We start from the raw sequence: 23,900 nt of genomic DNA, 5'->3' as shown, positions 1-23,900 counted from the left end.
AGACCGTCTCGGTGGGCTGGAGAAATGCCTCAGAGGCTAAGAGCACCAACTGTTCTTCCAGAGTCCCAGAGTTCAAATCCCAGCAAGCACATGGTGGCTCACAGGCACCTGTAACTACAATCTTGATGCGATACCCTCTTCTGGTCCACATAGTGCACAGACATACAGGCAGATAAAATAACCACATATATAAAATGAATTAAAAAAAGATCACCCTGGCATGATATATGTTCATTAGTGCAATAGTAGCATTACGGAGGGCCACAGAGGGCCACAGAGGCATCAGTATTAAAGAGGCGACCAGCAGTTTCCTGTTCAGACGTAAAGCCTACTCCATAGGAGGGAACCACGCCTGCAGCTGTAAATCTGACGAGAACCCGTGGCTGAAGAGGTCTTAGGTCCTAGGAGAGAAGCGACTACTGTCTTACTCAGCTGCCCTCTAAATCCCGTCTTTACACAGAGCTCAGAGCAGCGCTCGCCTCGTCAGACTCACTACTGTCCACCCAGTGAACAGCAGTTACAGAGACTGTGATTGTGGAGTGACATCTATATGGGGCATCTGTATCACATCTCCTCCAGGGCTTGGGGCACGTCTCAGAAGAAAGCAGCAAGATGACAGACTGGGGACACGACCGTGAAAATATCTCCTGGGCATGACATATTACAGCAGCTTTGGCTGCCTGCATGAGATCAAGTCAGTCAACTTTCCAGCAAGGATGTAAGGGGCTGATGGGGCCCTCCGTCTTGAGCCCAAACTGGTGACTGATAGGCTACTGGAGGAGGGAGAACCGTTTCTCTTCAGGGTGTAGCCCATAGCAGGCTGTGGATGGCCCCGTACCCATGCATGTGTCCCACATGTGTCTCAGGGACTCATTAAAAAAATAAAAAAATAGATGACTTCAGTTTGAGAGGGGGACATGCTGGGAAGGGGGCGGGGTCTGGAAAAAGTTGGAAGGGAACCAAAACCTTGTATATGTGTATGCCACTCTCAAAGAATAAAAATATTCTAAAATCCCTTCAAGTCAGGCAGTGGTGGCGCATGCCTTTAATCCCAGCACTCGGGGGGCAGAGGCAGGAGGATCTCTGTAAGTTTGAGGCCAGCCTGGTCTATAGAGTGAGTTCCAGGACAACAAGGCTACACAGAGAAACCTTTTCTTGATAAACCAAAAAAAAATAAATAGATAAATAAAAATAACTAAAATCCCTTCACGTCTTCTCTGCAGCACCCTCCCGTCAGCACCCTCCCGAGGATGGCATCACACTCCTCTGCCTTTTTCACTGTAGATGCGAACCATTATCAGTCTGCACCTGCTCACAGCCAGAGTAGTGGTTAGTTACATACGGCAGGAGACTAACTTCTGGGGACCAGAGAGAGCACTGGCTGCTCTCCCGGAGGACCAGTGGTCCATTCCCTGTGTCACTGCGGTGGCTCACAACTGCTTCCAGCTCCAGGGCTTTCCGCCCTTTTCTAGCCTCCATGATTCATGGGGTGCAGACAACAACACACAAGCAAACACCTGCATGCATAAAAGCAAACTTTTTCAAAGTAATTTTGGGCTTTTTATTTTGGAGATGGGTTTCCTGTAGCCCAGAACTCATGTAGCCAAAAATGACCTTGAAATCCTGATCATCCTGCAGGATTAAATACTGAATGCACTACAAAGCACTCCAGAAAGAGTAGTCCGGGCTGGTGTCAAACGCTGAGTAGTACTGAGATCACAGGTGTGAGACACCACCCTGAAACAGTGAAGATTTTTCCCTAGGGGGTAAACACATCCCAATCATCAGTTATAGGAATCTGAATAAATCACCAGCAGGCATTAGGTGTTGAGGTGACACTGCCCAGCTCTCCAAAAGCTAAACACTGGAAGCAGCACAGACTGGCCTTAAACTCACTACGTGGCCAAGGATGGCCTTGAACTCCTGTCTCAGTCATCATGCCTGACTCTGATTTGATTTTTGAGAGAGGGTTTCTCTGTGTAACCCTAAGCTGGCTTTGAACTGTCAAGATTCTAGCCTGAGCTTCCCAAATAGCCAAGATGATAGGCCCTGGCACCACAGTAGACTATCCCTGCAGTCAGTCTGTATCTCAAGTAGACGAATCCCCTTTTCCCTCTTGCGTTTCTCTGGCATGGCAGGCGTGGGCACTGCTCAGGCCCTTAATGCCACTCTCTGCACGGTCATCAATTCTGTCCTGTAAAGAGCCTTTGTCTTTGCCCACCTACATCTGGGCATTCCCTGCCCTGCATAGCTTTCCACCTCCAAAGCAGAGTCTGGGTCCTCGAAGCCCCAAGGCTGCCCAGCACTGGGGGGCTACCGGTGGCCCAACCTTAGTCTCGAGTCCTTTTTCAGCTCTGCTGCCACCCGGGGGGTTGCAGCCTGGATGGCATCCTGGATGCTGTGTAGGTCCCACTGGGTTCTCAGGAGGGCATCGTCCAGCGTGAAGAAGCCATCCCGAGTGCGCCGCACTTGCACGCAGACAGCGGTGGTCTTCAGCTCCAGGCCGATTTCATGCACCAGCTTCCTCAGCTGCTGCTGCGTCTCGTGCATACACTGAACCTCTGTGGGATACAGACACGGACAGACATGGCTGTCGGTAACAGCTCCAGGCAAGCAGATCAGGATCCACACCCCCTGGACTCCTCTCCACAAAGAACATCCTCCTCCATGAGATGCTTTTTAGTTTTGCTGGAGGACCTGGAGCACGGCAGTTGTGCAGACCGTAGGCCTCACCTGCACCTGCCGGGTCAGTTTCCAGCTCCGGATGCTGCAGGCTGAGCTGTGAGCAGGCTGGGCTTCCAGCAGCACTGCTCTCACTTGGTCTACGCATGACCCGGGAGTAGGGCACAAAGGCATCACTTTCTTGTAGGGCTTACTGGCTGGGCTTTTGGTAGTGCTCAGGGAAGAAGCCAACAGCACACAGAAGAGGCTGGGGTAAAGCTGGGTGAGGCGCAGAAAGTGACAGTAATGTCTGAGGGGCCTCTAACAACATGGACAGCTCTAGAAAGGAGCTGCTAGATCCATGAGGCCTCTGCTTCATGTTGTTTTGGGTTTTGTTTTGTGTGTGTGTGGGGGGGAGGTGTTTCAAGACATGGTTTCTCTGTGTAGCTCTGGAACTCACTCTATAGACCAGGCTGGCCTCGAACTCACAGAGATCATCAGCCTGCCTCTATCTCCCCGGTGCTGGGATTAAACCACTGACCAGTCCAGTCTCTGCTCCTTATGGGCTGGCCTCAAAGGCTTGGGAAGATAAAGGAGGCAGAGGGCAGTCTTTGCATTGTTACTCTGGGTTAGACTGAGCTTGGATCTGGTGGACAGAAGCCACCCATGGCTAGCCAACCAGGGCAGTGTATGCTGGCTTCGGCATGCCACACCTGACTCCACATCCAGGCTCCATCACATCACTCCAGCTTCCTGAGTGACTTACCTAAGAGGAACTCAGGAGGGGCAAAGTGCAGGCAGCGGATGCCGGAGATGAGCATCGGGGACTTGTCCATGGGCCGGATCACACCTTGTACAGCCATCTCGTAGGCCTCCTGGGACTTCAGGTCCAGGTTGGAGTACCTGTGGCCAGGAGGGTCAGGATGGGAGGCCAGTGGGGTACCTGCCCCACCACGAAAAGGCTCTTCACTGTTCGCTACATTCCTCACCCATCATCTCCCAGTCTCCCCCCACCTTCAGTCACCAAAGGTATCGTCTGCCAATCCCTGGCTTTACCTATCATAGGCTGAACAATCCTGACGCCCTTCCCTATGCACTGTGCTCTACCCCAGGCACCTTACCTAAGAAGTGCAACCCCAAGGGCCCACAATGAAACCGCCATTCCAGGGCGCTCCCACAAATGCCCCAGATCCAGGTCCCAGGTATCATCCTGGCCCCGTCTTTCTATAATTGCTCACTCTTCCTTTGCTGCTTGTCCCCCTGTTGGCTTCAGGCCTAGTGCAGTGGGCACAGGATGGTGCCCTTACAGTCTTGCCTGGTCTTCCTCACAGGGTCCCCAGTGAGATCACAGTGCGGCTTCAGAACTGTTCACAGTCCCCACTGCCCGGGCGAACCTTATCCTGCTTCCCTGTGCTCCTGCCCCAGCCCCTCCTACACCAAGCCCTGACTCTTGGCTTCTGAGTAAGTACACTGGCCATTTTAGTCCTGGCATTCCTGCTATAAGGTGCATAGCACAGGGCCTGGCTCCTGCTTATCCTTTGAGCATGCTCCCTGAGCCATTTCCTGTACTCTCAGCAGGCTCTACCCCTGTTCCTGTCCCCACCTGGAACACTGTGCTCAGGTACAGGTCTGGAGGACAGGGGCTTTTCTTGTTCCGATTACAGGCAGCTGATTAGAGTTTCCTGGAAGCCGCAGGGCTGATGCCCAGGAAAGTCAGAAGTCCCAACCAGCCTGGTGCAGGGCTCTTAGCCAAGCTCTCGGCAATTAGGCGACCCCATCACCCACTCCTACGCCTTAGTGGTGTGGGCCCCTTGTTTCTCCACTTTAGATCACCTGCGTTTGCTCAGCAGGGCAGAGGGAGCTCTGGGAACTACTTACATCACCAGTGCCTTCTGGTGGGAGCCTTGGATTATAGCCAGGATCCGGTCCAACCGTTCTCTGGTCACATGGTCTGGAAGAGGCATGGTACAGGGGAGTGTCATCTACAGAGAGCCACAGAGGACAGACTGGGCAAGTGTGTGTCACCCCAAAGCAGCCCATTTTGAAAATGGTCAGAGCATCCATTGTGGAGGGGGCGGTTACAGGAGGCTGTCTGTTCAGGGTTCATTGGAAAAGCTCGATAACGCTGAGCAAGCAGCACATCCCAGTACCTGAGAGTCTAAGGATAATGAGAGGTCAGCCTGCGCTACACAGCAAAACACTGTAATAATAAAAATAACTGCCAGGTAGTGGTAGCACACGCCTTTAAGCCCAGCACTCTGAAGGCAGAGACAGGCAGATCTCCAAATTCGAGGCCAGCCTGGTTTACAGAGTGAGTTCCAGGACAGGCTCCAAAGTTACACAGAGAAATCTTGTCTTGTAAAAGAAAAACAACAAAAAACCCAAAAGATAAAATAGTCAAAAGATGAAAAGAAAAAAGATGATGAGGCTAAAGATGGCTCAGGGGTTGAGAGCACTGGCTGCTCTTAGAGAGAACCTGGGTTCTGTCCCAGCATCCACATAATGGCCAACAACCACCTGTAACTCCAGTTCCAGGGATTCAGTGTGCTGACCTCCACAGGTCCCTGCATACACGTGGTGCGTGTACACACATATACCTAGGAACATGAACATATATGGAATTTTTTTTAAAGTTGATGAAAACTGGATTCAGTGTGTAGGCGTTTCCTCTGGAAATGAAGGAACTCACAATGTGACTTGCCCTAATCTGGGGCTGTCAATGCTATTGACTGCAGGAGACAGGCACTACCTGGCCAAATTACAGAAGTAGGCAGCCTGAGGGAGGAGCAGCTCTGCCCCCAGGACCCACTGAGGGACTGAGCACCTAAGCCTGGGACTTTCACAAACTATCAGGAAGCTGAGACCGTGGGGCACAGCAGTGACCCATGCCAACCTCTACGCAATGGCAGGATTTGGGGACAGTTAGAGCTGACGCCTCATCGACTGCAGTCTCCAGCCCGACTGCACTGAACCACCACGCCACCTAGACCGACTTGCTTGTCTCCCTCCCTCTGACAAGCCCAATCCAGTGCTTCCTCATCGAGGAAACCCTCCCAGATCTCCCAGCTTCTTCCTCTTCCAGGGAGCAACACCCCCACCCCCAGCCTTCTAGCTTCTTCCCCTTGATGACTTTGCACCTGGGTCTTTCCCAACATCTACTCTACCCTGACTTTTACTCTACTTTTCACCGTGTAACTGATATATGAAGAATTGGGGACTTTAACAGTAGAGCAAGCACAGGCCGAGTTTGGGCCTCAGGACATAACAAGAAAACAAACAAACAAACATGAATCTCCTTTTAAAAGTTCTTATTGGAGCTGGAGAGATGGCTCAGCAGTTGAGAGCACTGGCTGCTCTTCCAGAGGACCCAGGTTCAATTCCTAGCACCCACATGGCAATTCACACCTGTCTCTAACACCAGTTCCAGGGCTTCTGGTACCCTTACACAGACATACAGGCATACAAAACACCAAAGAACACAAAATAAAAAAATAAATTTTATTATATAAAATAAAGTTATTGATAGCTGGGTGGTGGTGGCCTATGCTTTTAATTCCAACACTCAGGAGGCAAAGGCAGGCTCTCTGAGGTCAAGGCTAGCCTGGTCTACAGAGTGAGTTCCAGGACATCCAGGGCTACACAGAGAAACCCTGTCTCAAAAAACTAAGAGTTCTCCTTTAGAACTTGCTATGTACACCAGACTAGCTTCAAACTCACAGCTCCTCGTGTCTCTCTACCTTCTGGGGGCTGGGCTTAAAGGTGTGAGCCACCACACCTGACTTTCTTAAAAATTTTTAGGTTATGTGGGGCATGATACTGGTGCATATAATATCAGTATTCCAGAGCCAAAGGTAGAAGCAGGTGGATTTTTGAGAGTTCAAGGCCAGTCAGGGTTACAGTTTCAAAAGAGATTGGCTAAGGGCTAACAGGATGGTTCAGTGGGTAGAAGAGCTTACTGCACAAAACAGGCAATCTGGAGGGAGCTCAGCCGGATGGGTGGTGAAGAGGCTCTTAAGATGGAAAACTTTGGTCCCTATTTTGTTCCTTTGCAACTGGAAGTTGTCACCTGACCCTGCTGAGTTTGATCCCCATCCCTAGAATCCATGGTCTGAGAGAACCAACTCCAAAAAGCTGCCCTATAGTCTCTATATGTGTGCCATGGCACCCTGCCTCATTCTCTTACCTATGTGCAAACACGTGTGCACACGCACACACACACACACAAATACACTAAAAAAGGTTAGGTCAGCCTGCCAGGCATGACTGGAGCACATCTGCAATTCCAGCACTTAGAGGCTGACATAGGAAGGCTGCTATGAGTTTGAGCCCAGCCTGGAGTACATAGCAAGACCCTGTTTCAAAACAAACAAACAAACAGACGGACAGACGGATGGACAGACAGACAGACAAATAAATAAATAAATAAATTACAGAATCCTCTCCCTGATTCTGGCTTCCTCCCATCCTGACTTGGAATATTTGTGCACACTGTGAAGATGTGTCTCTGCCTAAGGCGCCTTCTGATTGGCTTAATAAAGAGCTGAAGGGCCAATAACTAGACAGGAGGATAGGTAGGATTTCTGGGGAGAAAGAGGAAGGGGAGGAGTTATCTAGGTGCACAGATTTCCCCAGACTCTGAAGAAGTTGGACATACGGCACAGAATAAAGGTAACAGAATGGGAGACTGTACATGAACATGAACAGAGACAAGTAATTTAAGTCATAAGAGCTAGTTGGGAAAAAGCTTACGCTAAAACCAAGCTTTCATAATCAGTAGTAAGTCCCTGCTGCATTACTGGGGAGTTGGTGGTCCCACAAAAAAAGTCTGACTACATTTGAGAAAGCTTGTTACAGCAACAGAAGCACCAGCTTTCTCGGGGTTTCTATGCATTTGAATGTCCAACACAGCTTTACTGATATGTGGCTATCTTTAATCTTCTGCCAAAGAGGGGTATGTGAAGTCAAGTTCATCACTACTGGGCCCCATGTGATCCACCCTGTGTCCTCCAGCACCTGGTCGATTGCTGGTGCCCAGAACTGTCAGCTGTTGAAGGAACACTTGTGGCCCCGGGGCCTGTCTTAGAATACAGGGCTAGTGAGAAACCACCTATTCTCCATCCATCATTCACCCACACACCCACACTTAATATGATTCTTGGCTCTGTGCAACTCGTGTGGCCACATGATGAAGCTCCCAGTCCACCTCTCGTGAGGACAGTGCAAAGACAGATCTTAAACAACCGTTAGCTGGTTTCCATTCTGTGAGCATCTACTGCAAGGTCAAGGAGGGGGAAGGGTCCCCAAAGGGGGGAACATTTGAATCAGTGAGGAAGCAGGCCCAGGGCATTCTAAGAGACAGGTGGTGAGTGCAAAGCTGCGGCCTGAGCTTGGTATGCCAGAACCAGACAGGCACCAATGTGATCTGAAAAGGTCAGGGATCAAGGAGACAGGAAAAAGAAAGGAGGCTGAGGCAGCCACCTCTCCAGCCCCACCTCCGGCTCTCACCATATGTGGTCTTCTCTATCAGCTGCCCATCTTCACAGAAGTTGTCTGTAGCCTTGCCTAGGTGGCCGCGCACTGTGTAAGCCTGTGGAGACAGGACAGGGAATCCCCATTCTAAGCTCTGGAGCTAAGGAAGTGTCAGGCTGATGCTAGATGGGGCCTCCTGGAGCTCCATACACAGCATGCCTGCTGCCCTTCCACCTGAGGAGGATGTGGGCTCTGCTCTGGAGCTTGGGCAGCCCTCTGTGCTCCGGTCCCAGTGACCTGGCATGGTGCCAGCACTAGCCTCCACCCGCCTGCAGTCACCAGGCCATACCAAGTAGACTGTCGCTGCACACAGGTCCTGTTGGCCCCTGCGCGGACTAAGTTTCAAGGCCCACGTCAAGGTCAGTGCTCATTGCTCACAGAACTCCCTTCCTCCATCTCTGTCCAGAAGCTGCCTCTTCCTGGGGTGATGACAGTGTCACTGACTCAGTTTGTGCTCTGCCAGGGACTGAGCCAAGGCTTCATCTGCAGCCATTTTAATCCTCAGCAAGACTGAAGCACAAAGATGCTCCCCCCAGCACACACAGCCTGCGGCTGGCGGAGGGGCAGAAGACGGATTCTGTACTGTTTTAGTGCTAAGTGGCTCCCCACAGCCCTGAATCGGGTTGTGAACTGGAGCCTTTTGGCCCCCAATTCTGTGCTTGTCAGCACTGAAGACACAGAACTGAAGTGTCCCCTCAGCAGACATCACAGTACCACAGTCTATGGCCCCACCCAGCCCTGAGGAAGCCCGAGGAAGGGACGGTGACATCCACAGCTCAGCCTTGCAGTGAGAACAGAACGCTGGGCTCGGACTGCGGTGTGGGACAGATCCACGCTCAAATTTCAGCTGCTAAGCTCACACAACTGTGACCCTGGCCGGGCACCTTTTTCCTAAGCCTCAGTTACTCAACCAGAAAATGGGAGAGCAGGTAACTGGGGTGAGGTTTCCACGAAGGGATCCACACACAGCTCATGGCTTTGGCAGAGAAGAACAGGGATGGTACTTAATGCACTATCACTAGCTATTCCTAGTCACAGGGTGACAGAAAAGGTTTGCTGGTGGCCTAGGTCTTTCCTGTCAGTGTGACCCCTGGGAAAGAACTAAGGGATAAACAGGCTGTCCCCATATTTTTGGAGCACCATACCTTGGTGAGGTGAGCATCATACATGCTGGTGAGGAGTCTGCATCCATGTCCCACGGCGAGCACTGGAAGGTAGCCAGACCCTTCTTATACCCAGAGTCCCCTTCCCTGGGAACTACCCTTGCGCTCCCTGCCACCAAAACACTCTCCCTCTCTTGCTGCTGCAGCCAGAAAGGGACATGGAGAGCTCTGACATCCAGATTGGAAGCTCCTCGGAGCAGATGTCCACCCTAATCTCCAGGGTTGGGCCAGGCTGGGATCTGGCTCATGGTGGGAAATAGGTCTGAGCACTCGAGGGAGCTCCCGAGGGGCTCGGAAACACCTCCACAGCAAGAGACCACTGTCCCAGCTCCATCAAATGTGATTACATTTGGGGTGGGAGAGGTGGCACACACCTGTAATTCCAGCACTTGGGAGGCTGAGGTTGGAGAACCTTGAGTTCCAGGTCAGCCTTGAAGTAGTCAGACATTGTCTCAAATAAATACATAAATGCATAAATTTTAAAACTAAAATAAATCCACGTCAAGCTGACACATGCCTACAATCCCAGTGCTCGGGAAGAAGGAGTTCAAGAGTTCAAGGTCATTCACAGCAAGGTGAAAGCCAGCCTGGGCTCACTAGACCCTATCTCAGAAAGCAAGAGTATCTGCTTTTTTTTGGGGGGGGGGGGGGGATTATGAGCCTAGCCTTTAATGGCTGAGCCATCTCTCCAGCCCAGTATCTAGCATCTGGGTTTTTTGACCCTTAACTTTTTTTTTTTGTTTTTAGTTTTTTGAGACAAGGTTTTTCTGTGTATCAGCCCTGACTGTCCTGGAACTCAATTTGTAACTCTGTAGACCAGGCTGTCCTCAAAAACTCACAGAGATCAGCCTGCCTCTGCCTCCCAAGTGCTGGGATAAAAGGCGAGCACCACCTGGCTCTGACTCTAACTTTTAATATCTTTGGCCCTCAAGCTCTGAGTCAGTAAAACAGATAAAGAAGATCAGGCTTGGCGGAAGGCAACACATAGGAAGCTAAGGGTACAAAGGAAAGACCTAGAACAGTGGCCTATGGGGTCACTTCCTGCCTGTTCCCTGATCTGTTTATCCGTCTGTCTAAAGACATGAATGGCTTTTCATTCACAGCTAGAGAGGAGAACAGGGAGGGGACATGAGATCATGTCTGACTGTCTGCACCTCAGGAAGAAAAATGAGGGAGCCATGACTGTGGAGGCTGGACAATGCAGCTACCACATGACCCTGAGGCCACAAGTGGCTTGTGACTCAGGGCTTCTGGCAATATCCAGACCCTAGCCAGAGGAGACAAAGCCACATGCCTAGGCTGCACCCTAACTTAATGGTGGCTCCTCTGGGGACATGAACATTTACTGGCCTGGCCAGGCCAGGTCACCCCAGCTCCAGTCTCCCCCTCTCTCTCACTCATATAGCATCTACCACAGGTTTGGTAAATAAATGTCCCTAAAAGGCCTTGAACCACAGGTCATGCAGGAGTCCCTTGACAGAGGTGGACCCTCCCCTTGCACAAATCATCCTCCCAGCTGATGAGACACATGAAATCACGGGAGACAGCAGTGGTGAGAAAGGAAGGTCGGTTAAAACGTGGGCTGGGCTCCTGATCCTTCCTGATCCTTCCCCCAGCCCACAGACCCACACTCCTAGGCTGAGCCCACCTCTTACCCAGCACACCAGAAGCCTGGGAATCCAAGCGATGTCCAACACCAATCTTCAGGCTGGTAAACGCTGGGCCACGTACTGGAAAGAAAAAGGCAGTTCATTTTCTCAACTAATGAGCCCTGGGGATGGTTTTGGAATATGTCCTCATTCCTAGAACAGAGGAGCTGTTAGGGCTCAAATTATGATAGGCTAGCTTCTCAGCCTTCCCCTCCATGGAAGCTGGGACCAGCTCTATTTTCCCAGTTCCCTGGATCCAGAGAAAGGAGAACTCATGAGGTTCCTTGCTCTGCCTTATCACCATTCTCCCCATGAAAGGCTCCAAGACCAGATATTACACTGAGGATCAAGGCTGGGGGTTCTCTGCACATCATCTGCTGATAGAAAACCTGGCCATTCTCCCACTGAGACTGTGGGCTCCGTGAGACCTGGGACTCTCTGTCTACAATACCACCCTATGGCCCCAGATTCAGTCTCTCAAAGACTGAAAACTGAATACAGCTTAATGTGTCCCAGCGCTTTAGAGGCAGATGTAAACAATCAGGATCAACTATAGAGTGAATTCAAGACCAGTGTGGACTATAAGAGGCTCTGTGTCAAGACACAAAAGCCAGGGCTGGTGAGGTGGCTCAGTGGGCAAAGACACTTGTTGCCAAGCCTGCTCGTCTCACTTTGATCCTGGACCCACGTGGCGGACTGAGAGAACTGACTCTCAAAAGACGCCCTGACTTCCACACCCATGCCCTGGCATCCATGCAAATGCACATATACATCAAATAATACATTTTTTTTTTTTTAAAGAACCTACCTCACAGAACTACGGTAAGGAGAAAGGTAACCCAGTGTGTACCGGGCAGGTATTAATTAATTAACAACCTAAGTCTACCTGCAGTCCTCAGTTTCCATACAGAGTCCACACATTACAGTCCACAGGTCTGCCTCGTTCTGAGACTCGGTCTATGCTACCCCGGTCGGCGGAAAACTCCTGAGCTTAAGTGATCCTTCTGCCTCAGCCTCCCTAGCAGACAGGACTCCAGGTGAGTACAATTGCATTCAGTCTTAACCAAAATATAGGAAGTCTCCCTCCTTTCCGGTATGATATATCTAGAGTTGCATTGCACTACAATGGCAAAGCTGAGCCTGCTGAGGAAACCACATGGACTGTAAGGCTTAAAATGTTTACATTTTCCCCTAAGGACCTTTGCCAGTCCCTGGGCTAGAAATCTAACTCAGGCCAGGGATTTCCTCCTGCCTGACTCTGCCTTACCGAGTCTGTGGGTGGTGAGGGTGGGCACACTTGTGGCTGTGAGAGTCAACTTCTTCTCTTCACTGCCTTCCACGGGGCCTAGCAAGAAGCGAACACGCTGCTCAGGAGGCGGAGGCTTCGCTGCATTGAGACCTGAATACAAAGGAGCACACTGTCAACACTGTCCCAACACCTGGAAGAAGGGGTAGACCTATGATAGTGTAGAAGATAGATTTGTGTAACGTCGAGAATAGAATGAGAGTCCTCAAGAAAAGGCATTGGGGAGATGGCTGGAGATGACACTGGAGAGATGGCTCAGAGGTTAAGAGCACTGGCTGCTCTTCAAGAGGACCTGTGTTCAATGCCCAGCATCAACATAGCAGTTCACAGCTGTTTGTAACACCAGCTCCAGGAAATCTGACATCCTCACACAGACATACATACATGCAGGCAAAACACCAATGCACATAAAATAAATTATTTTAAAGAAAAAAAAAAGAAGCTGGGCATGGATGGCGGGGAAGAGGGGTTGCCACATGCCTTCAGTCCCAGCACTCAGAAAGCTAAGGCAGGCAAGTCTCTGTGAATCTGAGGCCAACCTGGCCTACAGAGCAAGTTCCAGGACAGCCAGGGCTACACAGAAAAACCCAGTCTCCCCCCGCCCCAAAAAAAAGACCAAAAACACAAGAGTCCTTAAGAAAGACTGGGCTGGAAATGTGGAAATGTAGCTCAGTTGATGGAATGTTTACACAACACGCAAGATGCCCTGGGTTCCATCCCCAGCACCACAGAGGTGGTGGTGCACTGATGTAGTCTAAACCTTGGAAAGTGAAGGAAAGAGCATCAAAATTCCAAATAAGGCTACATGCGAGTTGTTTTATAAAACGAAAGAAAGAAAAAAGACAAAAATTGTAGTTTGAAGCTCGGTGTGGTAGTGCATGCCTGTGGTCCCAGCATTTGGCAGGTGTAGACAGAAGTCCTTACTAATTTCAAGGTTGGGTTAATTAATTACTCGAGACCCTATCTCAAAAGCCAAGGGGGGAAAATGTTTCAAATTCTAACTCTATAATAGTAACCGTGCAAAAACCAACAGTATGAAATGCGTTTCTCTAGTAGAAAATAGCGGAGAGTGGGGAGTAAGGAAATGTACACAAGAGGAAAGCGGCTATAACCAGGCGAATGTGTCACGTGACTGTCTCCGGGCAGGATCCGAATCAAGATGTAACTAATGCAGAACCGTGCGGTCGGCGTCGAAGCGCTCACCTTTCAACAGTTGCAGCTCCACGGTCTCCCGCACGTGCAGCCATTTCAGCCCGGGAGGTTTATAGACCGCGAAGAGCCCCTGCAGTCGAGCCAGACCCGAAGACCCCATGGCTGGAACTCAGCTGTACATCATCCAGAAGCTGGGATGCAAGCGGAAGAGCCATGTGGTCCGGTCCCAAATGTGCTCCCTACTACAGTAGGTCGCTGCCATGTTTCCTCAGCCGGAAGAGGTTCTTTTGTCATTGTCCTCCGGGGGAAAACATGAAGGGGAGAAGGAAATAGGGCCGAATGTTGAACTGCATAGCTCTCGGTTATGGTCTTTCGGGAATCCCTTCCAGGAGTTTTTGTTTGTTTCTCATATATCCCGGCTGCTCTCGAACTTGCTCTGTTGCCGAAAATTTGTGATTTTCCTGTCTCTACTTCCCAAATACTGGGGTGACAGATGTAAACACCGCTCTTTGTGTTTTAGGCAAGGTCTCAAGTAGCCCAGGCTGGCTTCGAACTTAGTAAACAGTCAAGAAGGACCTCCTCCGGCTTTCAGGTGTCAAGTGCTGGGTTGATAGGCATGCGCTATCAATAACGCCTAGCTCACAGCAGAAGTCTTACGTCAGTGGAAGACAGATCCTGTGACTTTCTCTCTCATTCCCCGGTCCATTACAGACCTTTCGATCAAAATGACACAGTGAGTGCGGTTCCGGTAGAGCCTTTTGACTTCTCCGGCCTCCGTCGTGCCAGCGGAGCCCCGCCCACCCGCCGCGGACATTCGCTGCCATGGTGACCCTACTGCTTCGCTTCCTGGGTCTGCACCGCAATCGCCCGCGTGGTCTGCGGCTAGCTGTAGGTGAGCAGCCCTGACGTGGGCATCCGCGGCGACTGGAGGAACCGGGCTCCTCTCACCCGTACCGCTTTTCTGCCCCGCAGATGTACCCTTCAGGACCGGGAGCCATGGCACCCGCCCGCTGTACCCGGACCATATCCCCACCACCTCGCTGCAAAAGATACTGCTGGCCGCAGGCTCTGCGGGAATGGCGCTGTACAACCCCTATCGCCACGGTAAAGCCGTTTGCTCCCCGCCCTTGAATGCCCGGGCCTCTGTCATGACCTCTGTCAGAGTTGGTTTCCTGACCAGAGAATCAGGCAGTCGCGGGCACCCAAACTTGGCTGCATCAATCTCATAGTCCCCAGAAATGTTCATGATAATCAGGTGCCTGGTTCTAGCCAAAGTCACTGCAATGAATCTGCTGGGCAGAGGGAGGAGAGGAGAAAGAAGCATGAAATCTACATACAGGTCTGGTTTTTTGTAATTCTTGGGAGAGTCTGTCATCCATGCATATTAATCTTTGGACCGAATAACTTGATACACACCACATTATCACATTCTCACTAGGTAGTAAACTTGGTAAGGTCAGGAACATGGTTTTCTTTGCTGAATCAGTTCAAGACCGGCTTGAGCTACATAGCCAGCCTTTGTAAAAGAAAAGAAGACGGGAAGGAGAGGAAGAAGACCTATAAAATCACATCTAGTGACTGTACCTGCACTCAAATCTAGCACCATTTTAAAGAATTGTTTTGTTAAAACAAGGCCTCATGTAGACTAGGCGGGCCTCTAGACTCTCTACTTAGCTCAGGATGACTTTGAATTCCTGATTGACCTGCCTCCCCACCCTGAGAATGCTGGTATTACAGGTATGTGCTGCCATACCCAGTGTATGTGATGCTGGGATTCAAACTCAAGGCTTTGAGTGTGCTAACCAAGCACTCCGTCGGCTTAGCAACATCAGCCCTTCACTGCCATTTAATCTCAAGCTTGGCCTGTACTAATCAGTGAAAACATGGTAATCGTTTTTGATAATGGGATATGAAAGTCATTCACACACTCTGATGATCAAAGCCTCCACATTCTAGTAGGTTAGTAATGTCAAGAATACGAGCTATTGCCAGCTTTTGGGAAGCAGAAGCAGGCAGATGGCTCTCTGTTAGTTTGAGGCCCGCCTGGTCTGCAGAGCGAGTTCCAGCATAACTAAAAGTAAGGCTGTTACACAGAGAAACCCTATCTCAGAAAAAAAAAAAAGAGCTATTATGATGGCAGATACTTTTAACCTAGCACTGGGAATGCAGAGGCCGGAAGATCTCTCTGAGTGTTTGAGGCAAGCCTAGTCTACATGGTGAGTTCCAGGACAGTCTGTACTACAAAGACAGGCCATCTTAAAAACCAAAAAGACCCCACCCTCCATCTGTCCCATTTCTGTCCTTCTAGACATGGTTGCAGTTCTGGGGGAGACCACAGGATGCCACACCCTGAAATTCCTCAGGGACCAGATGAAGAAGGATCCAGAGGGTGCCCAGATCCTACAGTAGGTCCCAACTTTGCCTTGACATTTGACAGGGGTCCTGACCTTTCTAGAGTCACACTGTGTTAGTCCTCTTCCTGTAAGGAGCCCTTCAGAGGACTATGGGTGGACACACTGCCCGGGCACTGCTCAATACCAAGAGCACACATCCATGTAGATTGGATCCCCTGTGTTGTACAATATGTTGTCTTAGTCCAGTGTCAGCCTCAAGACTCCACTTGCATTAAGCTCTTAGTATCTTAGCTGTACCCCCTCCAAGTGTGTTCTTGCTATCCCCTTCCTGCAATGTCACTTGGGAATACTCTTATCACATCTGTGACCCTTCGTCTGACTAGATCATGACTTTGAAGGTGCTAGCTCAGCCCTGATTTGTGATGGTCTCCACAGTCCCCAATACTGCAGTGCTCCACTAGGGCATGTGGCTACGTGGATGTCCTATGACCCTTTGTGTACCCCAACTTCCTCTATGTGGCCCTTTCACTAGCCTTGGTTGACACACTCCCAGTCCCATCTCCTGCATTCTGTCTTCCAGAGAGCGTCCCCGGATCTCACTGTCCACCCTTGACCTAACCAAGCTCCAGAGCCTGCCTGAAGGCTCTCTGGGCCGTGAGTATCTCCGCTTCCTGGATGTGAATGTGAGTTTCCAGGCTCTGTGCATCTAGTAGTTTCCAGCAAGGGCAGAGAAGTAGCATAGGGACGGTAGCCTAGTGCAGGGAAGTGCCCGAGCTGCCAACTCAGGCACGAGTGCTTTTCAATCATTTTTCTGTGAGATGGGCAAATGGGCTGGGAACGTCATCCCAGATATTGGCACCGGCTGGAGGTTATTAACCTCCTGTTGCATGCCAGCTGCCAGGCTGCTACATGATCTGGCTGGATCCTCCCAGTGACCCTGTCAGGTATGTTCTGTTGTCATCCTCTTGCAAGAGATGAGGACACAGACACAGCCTAGTGAAACACCTTGGTAGCTTCACAGCTAGTTCCTCTCAGGGCAGTGTTCAATGCCAGCATACTCTCTTACCCACTGCCCCACTGCCCTGTGCCCCCCTGCCTCTCTCGAGTATGGCCAGCACCAGGCAGGAAAGATGGTGAGAGGAAAGGGGGTTCTCAATGAAGCACAGTTAATAAAAATTCAGAGACTGATATTGGGATTTGACCTGATGACCCAAAAAGCAAAGCAGCTAGCCAGTGGCTCTTATCTCGACCTCAATCCTAAATAGCGATCCTGACTCCAGGAATCTCAGAATGAGACTGTGACTAAGAGCTGTCTCCTCCCATTTTATAATCCTCTCTAGGGCTGGGATTAAAGGCATGCATCGCCTGGTTTCTATGCCAACTAGTGTGGCTACTGCTTGGTCGATAAGGCTCACCAGTATGGCTGTTTTACTCTCCCGATCACCAAGCAAACTTTATTTATTAAGAGACAATTGAAATGCCACTACATTCCAACTATCGATGGACTTACCCCTCAGCATCTGCCACCATCATTCCATGTGCTGGGGTGTAGCAAGCCAGGTGCCCGTCCCTGTGCAGCTTATGCTCTTATTACAGAGGCAGCTAATGAAGTAGTTTTGAAAAAATTCAAATGAAAACGTAATGATCTGGGGATGTAGCTCAGTTGGTAGAGTTCATGCACACAGCCCTGGGTTCAGTCCTCAGCACTGCATGAACTTGGTGTAGAGTAGAAGGAAAAGGATCCGAAGGTCAGGGCCAGCCTTATCTACATAATTTTTTTTGGCCATCCTGGGACACATGAGACCCTCCCTGCCCATCCCCTTTTGTGGTACAGAGTATTTCTTGAGTACTTAGAATACACCAGACTTCATCTTCAACCATGGGACACAATGAACAAAACTAGCCAAACGCCTGCTGCTGGTAAGCCTAGCAGATGGACGCTCTGAAGGGAACAATATGATGGGCATAGGGTATCTCTGGACAGGTAGAGGAGGCCACTTGGTAGAGCAGTCAGGAGAGACCTTTCCAGGCAAACTTGGAAGATGAGGCGATGTCGCTCTGTAGAGTTCCAGAGAAGAGTCTTCTAAGCACTGTTGAGAAGGACGATGCAGAGGCCAGGATGACGGCTCTGCTGGGACGGTGCTTGCTGCTGAAGCACAGGCACCCGAGTTTGCACAGCGCCCATGTGCAAACCAGAGCTGGCAGTTCACACCTGTAACCCTGGCACTTTGGAGGGAGGGATAATTGATTCCAGAGCTCGCTGTCCAGCCAGCTGATCTGAATCAGTGAGCTCCAGGTTCAGTCTGAAATCTGTCTCAAAACTAAGGGGGCAAGAGGGAGACACTCAACACCAACCTCTGGCCACACACACATGCCATATATGTGCATACGAACATGCGCATTAAAAAAAAGAAAAAAGAAAATCAAGTCCAGTGCTGTGATGTGCACCTACAAGCCTAGTGCTTGAGAGGGTGAAGCAGGAGGGGTGTCACTGAGTTCATAATCAGCCCTGCCATACTTGCATGGCAAGATCCTGTCTTTAACAGGCAGATGGGCTGGAGAGATGGCTCAGTTACGTATGCTTGTTATGAGCCGGACGGTGGTGGCACATGCCTTTAGTCCCAGCACTCAGGAGGCAGAGGCAGGTGGATCTCTGTGAGTTTGAGGTCAGCCTGGTCTACAGAGCAAGTTCCAGGACAGACTACAGAGTAACCCTGTCTCAAAAAACTAAAACAAACAAAAAACTCTCATGTGTATATTAAAAGAAGAATTTGACAAAACAAACATTTGCGGGTCTGGGGACAGTGCTCAGTAGTAGACAGCTCAGCATGCATAAGTCCATAGAAACAGAACACTCTAAGGCATGAAAGGGAAAGAGTAGGCTGATGGTTGTGCTGGGGCTTGGGAAAGAAACTGTGTTTTGTAACAGGAGCCATTAAAGTCTTGGGAGGCAGACAGTGGTGGCACACACCTTTAATCCCAATACTCAGGAGGCAGAGGCAGACAGATCTCTCTGAGTTCAAGGCTGTCCTTGAACTACAAAGCGAGTTACACAGAGAAACCCTGTCTCAAAATTGAAAAATAAATAAATATGAAAAATAAATTAAATAAAGGCATTGCTTCAAGACAGTAACCTGCCTCTTGCCCTCTGCTAGCACCTGTGCCTTGGCAAGGCCGTCTCCTGCCCTAGTTTCACCAGGATGAAGGTTATTTCATCAGTGAGAACCTGCCCCAAGTGCCACCGTGGGAGGGACAGCTGATTCTCCAGAAACCTCATTCCTGTTGATGGGGGGAGGGGGTCTGCGGGCCGTCCTGGTCTCCTTATCCAGCATCGTCCCTACTGCGGTGGCAGTCTGGAGATGTGGCGCTTCTAGGACAAGGTTTGAGCCCTACAGAGATTTAGGTGAAGGTTCATGGTGAAGCCATGGGAGTTGAGGCTGACATTGTTGAAAGATGTGGTCATCCTTTGGCAAATCAAAGGAACAAAGGTAGTGCCCTGCCTCTCTTCCCAATTTCACAGCCCTACACAAAGCCTCCCCGGAAGAAAATCCTTTTATCTTCAGGGCACTAATGTGCCCAGTTGATAATGAATGCCAAGGCTACTGGGTTTAAAGGCTTACAGACCGTATTCCGGGTTAACTCAGCCACTTCAGCTGTGCGATCTTGGACTCCACACTCCACCCTCCTAGCCATGTTTCTTCTTACCTATTTCTGAAGTTCCTAATAGTATCTCCCTCCTAGACTACTGAGAGGGCAGAGGACGGCAGTGTGGGTAAAGGATGTCTTGTGTGGTTGGCCCACAGGACATTCTCAGTGAACCCGACTGCTGTTGCTGTGATGGCTTCAGCTTCATACAAGAAGAAATGAGCTCGTGAGACCCAGCAAGGCCACAGATTAGCACAAGCATAGCACTTTGCCAGAGCTGCCGCACAGATCTCAAGTCTGTCAGCTCCTGGGTAATCGGAGGGCATGCTTGGAGCAGGCTGGCCAGGCTGACACCGTGTGTTCAGGCATCGATGCAGACTCAGAGCAGGGTTCAGTAAGTGAGGATAATCCACCTCCTTACCTGTGCTCAGAGAATTGCCTGGGAGTGTACACACCTGCAGTCCCAGCCTTAGGGAGGCTGCCACAGAAGAATGGCCATGATTTCAATGTCAGCCAGGGATGCACAGCAAGAGACTTCCTACAAAACAACAAAAAAGAAGTTGTGCATCTGGGTCCTGGCCTAGGCGCCAGAGTCACAGCAGCGAGTGAGTGGCAAGCCCTGTCCTCAGGTGCACAGCCTGAGCTTGGACCATATGGAGGATTTAAAGCCTCCTAATGGCCCCAGGAATAAAGCAAAAGAAAGCCTATAGAATTAGCTTAGTAGTGACATTTTGGCATTTACTTTTGATTTTTAGAACAGGCTCATAGCCCAGGGTGGCCTCAAATTCTTTATGTTGCTAAAAATGACCTTGGATTCCTGATCCTTCTGCCTCTACCTTGAGACTGCTGGGATTACAGCTATGGGCCACTATGCCCGGTGTCATGCAATACTGAGGGTATGGTAGGCCCACACCCTGCCAACCAAGCTATACCCTCAGCTCCACGGCAATCATTAAGTTTATAGTTCAGTAATGGTGTGTTTATTTTGTGTGTACAAATTTATGTGTGTGTATCTGCATATGTGTAGATTCTAGAGGTTGACAAGTGTCCTCCTCAACCTTATGTTTTGAGTCAGCTCGAATTTAGAGATCATCAGTTTGACTAATCTGGCTGGCCTGCAAGGTCCAGGTCACCTCCTGGCCTCCTGTGCTGGGATTACAAGCACATGGGCTGCAACCACGCTTTTGTTTGTTTGCTGTATGGCTGCTGGGGACGTACAACAATCACTTTATTGACCAAGTCGTCTCCCCAGTTCCTAGTATGTTCATTTTTATGCAACTAATCCCAGAATTTCTGTCTTACAAAACATAAAGTCCATATTCCCCCTTTCCTCACTAAGGCTGTAGATTCCAAAAGGCATTGTGAGTTGGGAGTGGGCACAAAGGGAATCTTCCCCTGTTGTGGTGTGGATGGAAACAGGATTCTCAGATAGGGTATGAGTTTGGGGGGAATGGCTGAGACTCAACTAGCTTCAGGCTAGATGAGTTCTGGGGGGCTGATGGGAAGGAATTCAAGTAAGGGTTGCGTTTGCCAGAGGGTCTCTCCAGATACACGAGCACCTACCCGTTTCGTGGATGATGAGGAACTAGCCTATGTGATCCAGAGGTACCGAGAGGTGCACGACATGCTTCACACCCTGCTGGGGATGCCCACCAATATGCTGGGTGAGTGCTGGGGGTACCCACCAATATGCTGGGTGAGTGCTGGGGGTGCCCACCAATATGCTGGGTGAGTGCTGCCCATTAACCAACTGAGTGGGCAATGACAAGGTAACCCACCAGTTTGGTCTTCCAGGCAGGGTCCCTGTTCATACCTCTTCTTTACCAACTAGCTCAGTTCCTGCCTTGTCTTCTGCATTATATGTGTGTCCTGGTAGCATCCCTGCCCTACATCCTCATTCCTCCATGCCTGCCTGCCCTTGTCTCTAGACACCAAGGATCCCTGCTTCTGAAACCCATAGAAATTCCTTGTGACCTGTGCAGACCATTGTTAGCCTGGCCTTTGAGATCCTCTGCATGCTGTCCCCAAGATCCCCCTCTTGACCCTTCCCTCACTTCTAGCCAAATGTTCCACAGCCCATATAGGATGGGACTAGACACCAGCAAACAAACCTAGAAGTGTAAAAGGAGACCATGCTCACTGGGGGCCATTCCAACATCACTGGCTCCTCGCTCCTCACCTCTTACCTCTAGGAGAGATTGTAGTGAAGTGGTTTGAAGCTGTGCAGACCGGCCTGCCCATGTGCATCCTGGGAGCACTCTTTGGACCCATCCGCCTCCGTGCTCAGTAAGTTTTCTGGGGGTGGATGGAGACTTCAGAAGGTCTGGGGCTCCAGGAAGTGGGTAAGGGCATGCAGGTGCCTGGCGCCTCCCCAGGAAGCAAAGATGAGAAAAATGAGGCAGAAAAGGAAACTGAGGCAATGAACAAACACAAACCCCAGAGTCTTGACCCAGGCCTCAAGGGCTGGGTCAAAATGAGCATTGGCAACATGAAGGTGTGTTTCTGGAGTTGGACGGCTCTATGTTTAAATCTGAGCTCCACCGGGTTCATGGTGTGTGCTATGGGACATGGGAGCTTTCCTCACTGAGGGTCGCTTAGGTCTGAGGGAGGGTTGACTGAGCACAGTCTGCTGTGCCCTTCAGGACCTTACATCTTTCCTTCCTATCCCACAGGAACCTGCAAGTGTTGTTCTCTGAGCTGATCCCTTGGGCAATCCAGAACGGGCGCCGGGCCCCATGTGTCCTCAACCTCTACTACGAGCGGCGGTGGGAGCAGCCCCTGACAGCCCTTCGGGAAGAACTGCACATCAGTCCTCCCCCGAAACATATCCAGGGCCAGGCCTAGCCTGCACTGCTGCACCGGGAGGGCCAAGCCTGCCTCTCCACACACTGCCTTCCTTGGGACAAAGGAGCCCTTCTCTTTGAACCTTGAATACAGCGTGTTATTGATCGTAATTTTTATAGTCACTGCTGTCATGTGCCTTGAGGGCCAGCCCAGGAGAGAGCAGGTAGGGCTGTGAGGGGTCTGTGAGCTATCCAAAGAGAGAAATGTGTGTGCCTGGAACATCCATCTTGGATCATCGTGGATTGTTCAGCTCCTCTTCTGGACAGTTTCCCTGACAGGGCATTCTGTCAAGCTCTGTGTCTTAGAAGACTTGACCACTAACTACATCCTGTTCCAAAGTCCTGAAAGGAATGGTGAGGAAGTGGGTGGCATCTCTGCTCTCTGAATAAAGGCTCCCATCAGGCCTACAGTGCTGGTTTCCCTTGGCCTTAGGCCTGAGGTGCTGGTTGTGGGGATTCCTTCCCAATTCGGACGTCAGCTGCTTATTACTGTCATTGGGTCTGAAGTCAGGCAGTCTAGGAATCAAGTCCCCAGCCAGCAGAAAGCTAACAAGTCCCCTTTGGCGGGGGGGCTCCGTGTTTTAAGACAGAATTTCTCTTTGTAACAGCCTTAGCTGTTCTCAAACTGGCTCTGTAGTCCAAGCTGGCTTTGAACTCACAGAGATCCATCTGCCTCTGCCTCCCGAGTGCTAGGATTAAAGGTGTGCGTCATCACTGCCCCGTGTCCCTTCTATTTCTAAGCCAGACTTCTGACATCAAGATAGGATCAATGATAGTGCCTATGCAAGAGTCAGAGGATAAAGGTGCTTCTGCCTTCCCCTAATAAAAACCAACAAAGCGAACCAGTGAAATGGCTCGGCAGTAAAGTCACTTGCCACAAAGCCCAGTGGCCTAATTTTAATCCCCAGTACCCAATGTCTACATGCATGTTTCCATATAAATATACACTCAACAAAATGAAATTTCAAAGCTGAAAGAAAATAAAACAGGGCCCATTAGATGATTTATGAATGTCAGAGCATTGCCACCAAGCCTGGCGACCTGAGTTCCTTCCCCAAGACCCACATATGGATGGTGAAAACCAACTTGTGCAGACTGTCCTCTGATGGCCACATTCGTGCCATGGTAGGCACACACTCATGTATGTGTGGGATAAATACAACGTGAAACTTTATTGTTAAAATGATGTGCTAGAAGATAGTTCAGCAGTTAAGAGTATTTGTTGTTCTTACAAAGGACCCGGGTTTAATTCTCAAAATCCACATAGTGGTTCATAACCACCTATAACTCCAGTTCTGTGATCTGTTTCTTCTGATCTCTCTGGGACCAGGCATATAAATACATGCCCATAAAATGTTCATACACATAAATAAATCTTTTTAAATGAACAATGAAGTGTTGGGGATATAGCTCAGTGTAGAGCAATTGTCTAACCTGCACAAGACTCTGGGTTTCATCTCCAATACCACACATACGCACATAACACCATAGGCAGCATTGATACTGTCTGTGCTTGGACACACAGGCTCTCGGAGCAGCCCCAGCCCCACCACTGGCCTGCTCTGCTTCCTTGTAGCAGTCCCGTCTCCTCCAAGCCC

At 50.2% G+C, this 23,900-nt stretch overlaps 2 protein-coding genes across 2 annotated transcripts; one reads left to right on the top strand and one right to left on the bottom strand.

Annotated features, from left to right (window-relative positions):
• Positions 1-1,537: 1,537 nt before the first annotated feature.
• Trub2 (TruB pseudouridine synthase family member 2) lies at positions 1,538-13,754 on the bottom strand. Its single transcript, XM_048431910.3, has 8 exons — positions 13,512-13,754; positions 12,270-12,401; positions 11,009-11,083; positions 9,336-9,397; positions 8,167-8,248; positions 4,540-4,612; positions 3,428-3,564; positions 1,538-2,561 (listed from the first exon to the last, which is right to left on the bottom strand). Exons 1-8 carry the CDS (start codon positions 13,618-13,620, stop codon positions 2,314-2,316), a joined length of 918 nt encoding a protein of 305 aa, XP_048287867.3. The 5' UTR covers positions 13,621-13,754; the 3' UTR covers positions 1,538-2,313.
• Positions 13,755-14,111: 357 nt separating this feature from the next.
• On the top strand, positions 14,112-22,712 carry Coq4 (coenzyme Q4). Its single transcript, XM_048431911.3, has 7 exons — positions 14,112-14,352; positions 14,433-14,564; positions 15,769-15,865; positions 16,395-16,497; positions 20,994-21,123; positions 21,652-21,745; positions 22,132-22,712. Exons 1-7 carry the CDS (start codon positions 14,283-14,285, stop codon positions 22,301-22,303), a joined length of 798 nt encoding a protein of 265 aa, XP_048287868.2. The 5' UTR covers positions 14,112-14,282; the 3' UTR covers positions 22,304-22,712.
• The last annotated feature ends 1,188 nt before the right edge of the window (positions 22,713-23,900 follow it).

The sequence above is a fragment of the Myodes glareolus genome, chromosome 21 (genome assembly GCF_982192425.1).
Source record: "Myodes glareolus chromosome 21, mMyoGla1.1, whole genome shotgun sequence".
Lineage (NCBI taxonomy): Eukaryota > Metazoa > Chordata > Mammalia > Rodentia > Cricetidae > Myodes > Myodes glareolus.
The sequence above is the reverse complement of the archived record's forward strand: the minus strand, read 5'-3'. Positions and strand labels throughout refer to the sequence as shown.

Excerpts from the sequence above, each read along its gene's own strand:
- Trub2 (XM_048431910.3), bottom strand. The coding sequence starts at position 13,620 with ATGGGGTCTTCGGGTCTGGCTCGACTGCAGGGGCTCTTCGCGGTCTAT. Across the intron at positions 12,402-13,511 it reads GGAGCTGCAACTGTTGAAAG|GTCTCAATGCAGCGAAGCCT; the intron begins GTGAGCGCTTCG and ends CTTTGTATTCAG. Across the intron at positions 9,398-11,008 it reads CCAGGCTTCTGGTGTGCTGG|TGCTCGCCGTGGGACATGGA; the intron begins GTAAGAGGTGGG and ends GCTACCTTCCAG.
- Coq4 (XM_048431911.3), top strand. The coding sequence starts at position 14,283 with ATGGTGACCCTACTGCTTCGCTTCCTGGGTCTGCACCGCAATCGCCCG. Across the intron at positions 15,866-16,394 it reads GAGGGTGCCCAGATCCTACA|AGAGCGTCCCCGGATCTCAC; the intron begins GTAGGTCCCAAC and ends TCTGTCTTCCAG. Across the intron at positions 21,124-21,651 it reads GATGCCCACCAATATGCTGG|GAGAGATTGTAGTGAAGTGG; the intron begins GTGAGTGCTGGG and ends TCTTACCTCTAG.